The sequence below is a fragment of the Danio rerio genome, chromosome 5, assembly GCF_049306965.1.
Source record: "Danio rerio strain Tuebingen ecotype United States chromosome 5, GRCz12tu, whole genome shotgun sequence".
In the NCBI taxonomy this organism is placed as follows: domain Eukaryota; kingdom Metazoa; phylum Chordata; class Actinopteri; order Cypriniformes; family Danionidae; genus Danio; species Danio rerio.
Window position 1 is genome coordinate 42,063,613 of NC_133180.1, and position 10,256 is coordinate 42,073,868.

The 10,256-nt window shown below is 34.6% G+C and overlaps 1 protein-coding gene across 2 annotated transcripts; it reads left to right on the plus strand.

The window, feature by feature from the left end:
* The first annotated feature begins 346 nt into the window (after positions 1–346).
* sub1b (SUB1 regulator of transcription b) lies at positions 347–9,455 on the plus strand. Of its 2 annotated transcripts, none has more exon segments than NM_001002505.1 (5): positions 347–404; positions 3,509–3,578; positions 4,067–4,183; positions 8,867–8,975; positions 9,121–9,452. In NM_001002505.1, coding segments are annotated over 4 exon segments (375 nt in total). In that variant the 5' UTR covers positions 347–404; position 3,509; the 3' UTR covers positions 9,201–9,452.
* The last annotated feature ends 801 nt before the right edge of the window (positions 9,456–10,256 follow it).

Sequence of the window (10,256 nt, forward strand, 5' to 3'; positions counted from 1 at the left end):
ATCTGTCCCCTTGGTTTTTTATTTTGGATTTAGATTTATTAAAAAAACAACTTTTTTTATTGTTCCCGTTGTGTGTTATTATTGAACTTCATTCAAAACTTTACTACTTAACCGATCATTTTAGAAATACTTAAATAAACACTTATAATTATGTTCAATAAATATGATAAACACAAGCGTGAAAACGAGTCTGTATCAAACAAGATCTGTTTAAATTAGATAAGAACATTAGGTTCACAATTTTTATACACCGTAAAAATCCGACGCAATGCCGTCATTGATGCAAAACTACATCTCCCACAATGCTCTCTGAGATGTTATTAGCCATATGGTTGGTCCTCGATTCCTCGACTTCCCGCCGCTAAGCGTGACTGACTGTTGTAGACCACTGCTCAACCTTACATGTAAGTCACGTTCAATTCATGTTAAACTTGTTTTAGAAATGCACTCCTTAAACGAGTGCACAGCCACGAATAATTGCATTAAACGAGAGTTATACTGTTAACGCGTTTCTTAGTGAGGTGTTATTTAGGGCCTATATTTTTCCATCTTAGTTTTAGAGGATGCAGAGGCCCCGGTCAGCCCGGGGTTTGATTTGAGTCAGTCTTGTTAACCTAACAATTAAGCACTTAAATGTTGTCCAGTCTCGTCTGTGGGGTTAGATCGGGGAAACCTCAGTGATGTCTCATGTTGCATCTTTTTTACCAACATGACACTCATCTAGTATTTCTTTATTGGCTGCGCATCTGCTAGCTCTTATAAATGCAGGACTTAAAAATAAATATCTAACGTTATATATCTGCTGTATGTTACAGCTGGGAAATGTGGCTAGAAAATTATCACAGCTTGTAATAAACCAGTGTTCCGACAATATTAAGGAAGAACCTGGAATCTAAATTAATAAAATCTTTGATTTCTTATGAATATATTTGATAGTGTCCCTGGCAAACCGTTTTTACCCTACTACAGTGGATTGTTTGTATGTACACTATTGTTGTCAGTAACTAAAAGTAATGGTCACAGCAGCCTTTTGTGACACCTGTTCTGTGAGTATTTGTAGGTAACTTAATATAATATTTTGAGATGATTCAAACAAAAACTTTTATTATTTAGTTTAAAGGGAGGGTTCACCTTCAGGTTGTACAACATATGTAAGTGTCTTTTAGCAGTTAGAATATCTAAGATTATTAGCTGGAAATAAGTGATCATTCATGATTTATAACATGCAAATCGATCATTATCAACACTTTACAAGTAAAAAAACAAACATGGGTTAAACTAAATTTAAAGGGATAGTTCACCCAAAAATGAGAATTTCCTTACCCATTACTTCCACTCAAGTGAAACTAAACTAGCGTGATTTTCTTTTTCCTTTTTTTTTTTTTTTTTTGTTTTGTTTTGTTACTAGCAAAACAAGATATTCTGATCAAAATACTATGATTTTTTTCTCAGCCCCAGACATCACAGCAAGCATCATCTACAGACCTATGGCTAAAATTTTGATGCATATTTAATCTGTCCTCAGGATTTTCTTGGCTCAGAGTTAGGCTGAGGTGGTATCCTGAACATGATTTTGTTGCTACTTTAACAAACACATATTGCATTATTCTTGTAACCTTGTCAAATAAAAGATATGATTTGAATATGCTAAAATTAAATGTAATTAAATACATGACCAGTGCTTGAGCATCCCTCAGGGTCTTTGTCAAAAGGCTGAGGTGGTACAACATTTTAATAGAGGTGGTCGCATAGTTATTCTCTATGCAGGAAATAATATATATATATATATATATATATATATATATATATATATATATATATATATATATATATATAATGTGTATATATATATAATGTATATATATATAATGTATATATATATATATATATATATATATATATATATATATATATATATATATAATGTGTATATATATTTATATATATATATATATATATATATATATATATATATATATATATAATAAAGTTGGGTTTTTTAGTTGATTGTGTCTGCTGGATAAAGCAGTAAATAAATAGAAATATAAGCAAATTAGGCATGGGCCTATAAGTTACTGATGGAATGATAACCTTGGATAGAAATATCAGGGTTTGGCGATATTGTGATAGCTGCTTTATAATATATTCTTTTTAAATGTCTTGGTAAAAAACAACAAGTTTTCCCAGATTTTACACAATATATTCAATTTTAGAAAACATTTATAATATTTTGGAACAGTAAACAGGCCAGTAGAAGGGGGGGTTCAGGTGATTCGAAAGACCCATCCCTCACTGACAAAAGGTCTAGAATTTATCCCATACACAAGCTCTTTTGTCTTATTTTGACTGCTATGCCATAAAAAATTGTGAAAATAGCCATTGAAGAAGGCTTTAAGACCAAGCAGAATCCTCTTTTGGCTGTTGTTTCAGCGTGACTGAGAAAAGTTGAATGTTTGTGTTTGCCTAATAAATGACAATAGGCTAGTTTTTAACTTAAAACTGGAACAGCATCCTTTTTTTCCTAATTATATATGATGTAATACATTTGATTTGAAATGTAAGTATAATTCACTTTTTCTTCTAAATCTTTAGAAAATGTTTTTGGTACATCAAAAAGTGTGGTGATGATGAACACCAAAGAGAGCAGATTTTGTTACAACACATTAAAAAAAAAAAAACTTCCATACACCTTAGGAACGATACAACAGAAAATGTTAGTGGTTTTAAAACCTTGACTTTTCCAAACCGCGGTAAACCTTAAAACTGGTTATCGTCTCATGCCTAATAAGTATACCGTACTATAATTTTGTTGTGATTTAATCAGAGCGGTGTGTTCTCAGAAAGCATGTCTGCAGTATGTTATCAGTGCTTCTCAAGTATAAGTCTATGTGTCTCTGCTGCTACATCTTCAAGCTCTGTTAAAGGACATGTCAGTTTGAAAGATCATTAGTTGACAATCTTTGCTCCATGTCCTTTATTCAGCACACCTTACAGTTCACACACACACACACACACACACACACACACACACACACACACATCTGTGCAGAGCTTATCTAATTTTATTAGGTAACATGAGACAAAAATGATTTCAGAGATCCAGGCTTTTTGCTTCCTTTTGTTATTCAACAAAAACAAAACTCTAAACAGAGCATAATATAAACCACTGGTAAACAATCTGGTGTCACTAATTATATTACTGCATTGAAATGAAGTTGGTTAATGTAAAGCACAGGTGTCAAACTCGCTTTCTTGTAGGCCGAAGCTCTGCACAGTTTAGTTTCAACCCTAATTAAACACACCTGATCAAATTAATTGAGTCTTTCAGTCTTGTTTGAAACTTACAGGTACGTGTGCAAGATCAGGGTTGGAACTAAACTGTGCAGGGCTGTTTGACACCCCTAAAGTAAAGGGTCATGTCAGTAAAATTATGGTTGGGTTGTGCAAATGGCCTTGTGGGGGCAGTGTTGACTCGTAGCAAGACATTGTGCTCGTTTGTGTTCAACAGAATGCCCAAGTCTAAAGAGGTGCTCTCTTCCACGTCTGGCAGTGAATCGGATGGTGATGCAGAAACCAAGGTGTGAGACATATTTGTAACTTGTGTTAGAATATTTAGACTATAAAACACATTTTAATAGAAAGTATATTTACAGAGAAATTAGAGAATGTATTTATTCAGGAAATGTTTTCATGGGAAATGTTTAAAAAGATGTCGTCTTCTTGATGAAGTTTAGAATATTTATCATTGATCAAATTTAAATATCTTATGTGAATGTTGATGTTGTTGTTCTATTTATATTATGCGTGATTATTTAGAAACTGTTTTGATTGTAAATTATATGTTAAATACGTATTACCAATGTTGGCATGAATATAGCCGATGCTGTTGATATAGTATTAAAACAACTAAATAAATAAATAAACAAACATAAATAAGAAACTAAGGTATGAGCTCCTAATTTATGTCAATGCATCAAAATTAACTAAAAAGTGTTATGTAAAGTGATTTATGGTACTTGTGTGCTGCTGAAATGTTCTGCTGGTCTCTGAACTTCCTTATCTTAAGGTTAAAAGAAAGAAGCCAAGTACTCCTGAGAAGCCTGCTAAAAAACAGAAAAGCGGAGAGTCCTCCAAACCGAGCGGCTCTGCTAAGACCGAGAAAAGCAGCGACAATATGTTTCAGGTTGAGTTTTTCATCTCTCTTGTAAACAGCAGACTGAACATTATTCTGTCCATTAGATGGTTACTTATCAAATAAATGCATAGCCATGTAATATTGATTTGGTGGTATCTTGCTTGCAGATTAGCGTTAAGCTTCTACTTAAGAGCTATAGTACATTAAAAGATGGAAAACAATCATGTTGACAACAAGATAAACAGCTATTAATTAGTATTTTTACTTTCATCTGTAGTGCAATTTGATGCTTTTCTGTTGACTGGATAATGCCAATTAACACCAAGAAACTATAAGAAGTAATAGTAATGAAGACTATAAGAATAAACACTATAAGAAGTAATACTAATGCTACAAATATACACTTAAAACAATTTCTGAATTGCATGAGAATAGTCCACATCATTAATGACAATGACACAGAGGAACAATATTGAACCTGAATATTGAAAATGGAAGAAAAAGTTGGTCCTGTTTTTCCCGCTGATGAATATGCAGCACATAAAAAGCTGTGCAATGCTTATCATTAACCTATATAAACCTGTGGGAGTTATATCATAATCGTCCACAGTTATTATTCTTGGTGTGAATGTGCATTTAGGAAATGAGTTTAGATGTAACATCCTCTAGTGTTTGTATTTCTAAAAACTCAAGAAAAGGCGTAATTACAATGGTTCTGAAGGGATTTTGTAAATAATTATGGTCACATTTACTGATGTTAAGATGCTTTTGTCATTAAGTAGATACTAAATAGCACAGTGCATCCGGAAGTATTCATAGCGCTTCACTTTTCCACTTTTTTTTGTTACAGCTTTATTCCAAAATGGATGAAATTCATTTATTTCCTCAAAATTACAATCTCAAGTCTTTTTGAGTATGATGCCACAAGCTTGGTACACCTATCTTTGGGAATTTTTGCCCATTCCTCTTTGCAGTACCTCTCAAGTTCTTTAAGGTTGGATGGGAAGCGACACTGTACTGCCATTTTCAGATCTCTCCAGTGATGCTGAATAGGATTTAGGTCTGGGCTCTGGTTGAGCCACTCAAGGGCATTCACAGAGTTGTTGTGAAGCCACGCCATTGATATTTTGGCGGTGTTCTTTGGATCATCCCGCTGGACGATGAACGAGTGCTCTTGACCTCAGGTTTTCATTTAGGATGTCTCTAAATGACTGATGCATTCATCTTTCCCCCTATCCTGACTAGTCTTCCAGTTCCTGCTGCTGAAAACCATCCCCACAGCGTGATGCTGCCGCCACCATGCTTTACTGTAGGGATAGTATTAGCCTACCGATGAGCGATACCTTGTTTTCTTCTAACGTAACGCCTGGCATTCCCTCCAAAGAGTTTAATTTTAGTCTCATCAGACCAGAGAATGTTGTTTCTTATGGTCTGAGAATCCTTCAGATGCCTTTTGGCAAATTCCAGGCGAGGAGTGGCTTATGTGTGGCCACTCTACCATACAGGCCTGATTGGTGGATTGCTGCACAGATTGTTGTCCTTCTGTAAGGTTTTCTTCTCTCCACAGAAGGATGCTGGAGCTCAGACAGAGTGAGCTCTTCTCCCCTGATCATTCAGCTTAGATGGCCGGCCAGTTCTAGGAAGAATCCTGGTGGTTCCAAACATTTTCCACTTATGGATGATGGAGGCCACTGTGCTTATTGGAACTTTCAGAGCAGCAGAAATTTTATTGTAACCTTCCCCAGCCTTGTGCCTCGAGACGATCCTGTCTCAGAGGTCTACAGACAATTCCTTTGTCTTCATGCTTGGTTTGTGCTTTGACATGCACTGTCAACCCTGGGACCTTATATAGACAGGTGTATGCCTTTTCAAATCATGTCCAATCAACTGAATTTACCACGGGTGAACTCTAATTAAGCTGCTGAAACATCTCAAGAATGATCAGTGGAAACCGAATGTACCTGAACTTAATTTAGAGATTCACAGCAAAGGCTGTAAATACTAATGTGCATGTGAATGTTTTTTTTTTATTTTTATTTTTTTATTATTTTTATTTTTTATGTATTATTATTTCTATTTAGGTTTTTTATTTGTAATAAATTTGAATCGATAAATGAATTTAATCCATTTTGGAATAAGGCTGTAACATAAAATGTGGAAAAAGTGAAGCCCTATGAATACATTCATTTGTCAAGCTGTTGTTTTAGTTCATCATTTTCATCCACTTTCAACCATTTTTTTTAAGGAAGAGGTTCGGCATTTATTTTTATTATGACTTTATTATCTTTTAATCTAATATTGCAAAAAAGTTAGCTTGCACGAGTGACGTATGAACACAAAAGGAATAACTTTGAGATGGAGAGCAACAGCTTTAATTTCTGCTCTGATTTCCAGAAAATGTATTTTAAAGTGGTAATTTATCCAAAATCATTGTTATTAATTACTCACCCTCATGTGGTTCCCTGCGACCTTCATTCATCTTCAGAAGGCAAATTAAGAAATTTTAGGTTAAATTGGTAGAATTCCAGAGTGTCCAGAAAAATACCAATATCAAGCTATGAGAATACTTTTGTGTGCACATAAATAAAAAAAGGACTATTCAACAGTTTCTTCTCCTCTGTGTCAGTATATTGTGCACATTTAGTATCACTGAGCACATGAACCTGTATTTGCACAGAGGAGGAGAGGATGTTTCTTGGTATTTTTGTGGAGCTGAGAGCTTTGCAATTAATCGAAAATCCGATTTAGATTTCGGTTTCAAACGATTATAAAAAAGCATTAATCAAGATAAATGATGATTGTATCATATCATGTTCCAGTTGTACACGTGTTGCTCTTAAAAGCGCGAAAGAGCGCGTGCTTGTGTGTGTGTGCAGCACGATCACGCAGTCAGAAGCATGCGGCTGGTCAGCATTCACTCTCATTCACACACAGACGAGCAGAGGAGCGCAGACATCTAAAGTCATCTTAACGTGAGCGCTGTAATGGTCAATTAGGTGTCAAAACGCGATGTTTAGTGATTATTTATATTAACCCTCATTTGTGTAATAAACAAACGAGTTGAGGATCAAAAGACGTGAAAGAGAAACTAATAAAGATACAGCGCGCTATAATCCTTCTGCCGCCTGTTTTTAACATTATTAAACAAACATAACGAGAAAACCCTCGCTGCTCTTGACTAAAACACTGCTGTAGCTAAAGTGTTTTTCTTACAGTGAAGATGCTTAAAGCACAGTTTGTTTCATATTTTTATTCTATTGTATTTATTTCTCTTTCCTTTGCAGGGTGGAAAATAACTGTATGCATACAGTTGAAGTCAGAATTATTAGCCCTCTTGAATATTAGCAAACCTTTTCCTGCCCAATTTCTGTTTCATGGAAAGAATATTTTACTAACTTATTTCTGAACATAATAGTTTTGATATCTCATTTCTAATTACTGATTTCTTTTTGTCTTTGCTATAATGACAGCACATAATATTTTACTAGATATTTTTCAAAATACAAGCATTCAGATTAAAGTGCAGTTCAAAGGCTTAATTAGAGTAATAAGGCAAGTCATTATAACGGTAGTCTATTCTGCAGACAATCAAAAATATATCTTGCTTTATTCTTGTCTTTATTCCAGCTAAAATAAAACAAATAGAAGAAAAAATATTTTAGGAAATACTGTTTAAATTCCTTGCTCTGTTAAACTTAATTTGGAAAATATTTATATAAAAAAAAAAAATCTCAGGAGCGCTAATAATTTTGACTTTAACTAGCAATCGTTTTGAATAATCGTGATTACAATTATGACCGAAATAATCAAGATTATGATTTTTCCCAAAATCGAGCAGCCCTACTATTATATATGTATTTTTAAGTACCAAAAAAAATCTAAACACATGCTTAAAATTCCAACATAATAGTGAAAATAATTAAAATAAATAACTTTAAATAATTATTTAAATTTTGCTCACTCGCGCAATCTGCTTGTCAACGTGTCGTAAAGGCAAAATCAAAACAAAAATGGCAGACAAACGTAAATGCAGTGATTCTTCAGAGGCGAAGAAAAAGATTAGACAGTATGACTAAGCCTACCTAAATTTTGGTTTTATTGAAGGCCAAGACAAGTTAAAACTGATTAATTAATATTTTCTATACGTATTACTATATATTAATATCACACAAACACACACACACACACACACACACACACACACACACACACACATACACACACACACACACACACATATATATATATATATATATATATATATATATATATATATATATATATATATATACAGTACATATGTGTGTGCGTGCGTGTGTATTTATATGGTGGGGGGGCTCCAATGTTTGTATATGTTCATGGGGGGGGCCCCAAAGCAAAAGGTTGGGAACCACTGATCTAGCACTTTAGAACCAGGTGGTCAGCACCAAAAGCCTAGTGGTTAGCGCATCGATATATAGCACCAAAGTACTGACGGCGACTTGAGTTCGATACACAGCTCAAGGTTTTTTGCTGATCCATCCCTTATCTTTGCTCCCCACACTTTCCTATCTGTAAAATCTTCACCGTCCTATCTCAATAAAGGTAAAAACAGAAAAAAAACTGGTGTAAACTGGGCCAGTGCTTTAGTGTTTGTTAATCAAAAGTAAAGCATGACTAATTGTAGAGCTGTTATTTACTGGTGCTCATATGAATTTTCATTTGTCCATTCCATGTTGTGAAATGTGACAGATTGGGAAACTGAGATACGTCAGTGTAAGGGATTTTAAAGGCAAGGTCTTGATCGACATCCGAGAGTATTGGATGGATCAGGCTGGTGAGATGAAGCCTGGAAAAAAAGGTAATCAGAGCCCACAAATTTTTATGGCTTATTTTTGTTTAAAATCTTAGTCGAGCACATATCCACAAGTGCCAGTGAAATGCTTCCTTTGATTTCTGTGCTGTGGTTAATTTTGCTTGATCCGTTGTATTGAATTTCTCCTCAGGCATTTCATTGAACCCTGAGCAGTGGAGTCAGCTGAAGGAACAAATGTCGGACATCGATGATGCAATTAAAAGATATTAAGATGTCTTTGTGAAGTGAATGATTGGCTGGTTCTTTTTAGAGTTCTGCACTTTGGTACACAGGGGCTTTAACAAACGTTTCCTGTGACTCGATAGTATGTGTGAAAAGTTTAAAGACACCTCTTTGGTTTTGGTTTTTGTTTATTTCCAACTGTCTGTTGTTAAATGTTGATGTGTGGGTGATTATTTTAATAGTTTGATAGCCAGTGTTCTCACGCTCTGCCGATGTAATAAAGGCTTTTCTTGGTTTAGAGTTTTCAGCGTGTCATTCCGAGTATGATTTCATTGAACTGCACCTACTCTCTGTAAAAATGTTTACCATGTTGTGATGTTCCCTTTAGTAAAAAATAGAATTTTTCCAACTCAAAGTTGTTGTATGATCCTGACAATAAACAGAGCAGTAATGGATGACCTAAAATGAAGGCGTTTGGCACTTCATGATGCTTGTTGTGTCCAGTCCCGAGTGTTTGTGTGTAATTTGCTTGCCTTCGCGTGGGAGCAGGAATTATAATGGTCCGTACACCCACTCAAACATAGACCAGACTCCAGAATAAAAACAGCCCTTTCACTTGACTGTCCAGAAGAGCCATCTTGCATCAATTGCATTTGCTGTCTAAATTAAATCAGTCTTAAATCATGGTAGCCACTGTATTGCCAGCACATCTTTGAGACAATATGGTTTATGGTGTTGCGTGCAAAGCAAGCATTATTCAGGCGGTTTCTGTAGGAGGTGACCACAGTGTGAACAACTTTTAGAATGATGGTGAGGTCCATGTGTTGTAGTAATAAAATCCATCTATTTATCTCTTGTATCTATTTTTATATCTGGTATTAACTATTTTACTGATTTGGTTCACCAAGCAATTCCAACTATTTCTACATTTAGTGCAAGAATAGTGCAGGAATACTATAATTATAATGTGAATGACAAGCAGGATTATTCATCCAAATAATTTTATAATCTTCTGAAGTGAAAACATTGTCATTTGTGTTGGTAAACAGTAACCTAAACATTGAATATAAAGGTAGCATGTTATTCGAAATGTTGTAATTAGGA

What these genes read in the sequence shown, in the direction of transcription:
- sub1b (XM_073950128.1), top strand. Translation starts at nt 3,417, where the DNA reads ATGTCAGTAAAATTATGGTTGGGTTGTGCAAATGGCCTTGTGGGGGCA. An exon ending in ATGGTGATGCAGAAACCAAG is followed by an intron (nt 3,579 to 4,066) that starts GTGTGAGACATA and finishes CCTTATCTTAAG; the next exon opens with GTTAAAAGAAAGAAGCCAAG. An exon ending in GATGAAGCCTGGAAAAAAAG is followed by an intron (nt 8,976 to 9,120) that starts GTAATCAGAGCC and finishes ATTTCTCCTCAG; the next exon opens with GCATTTCATTGAACCCTGAG.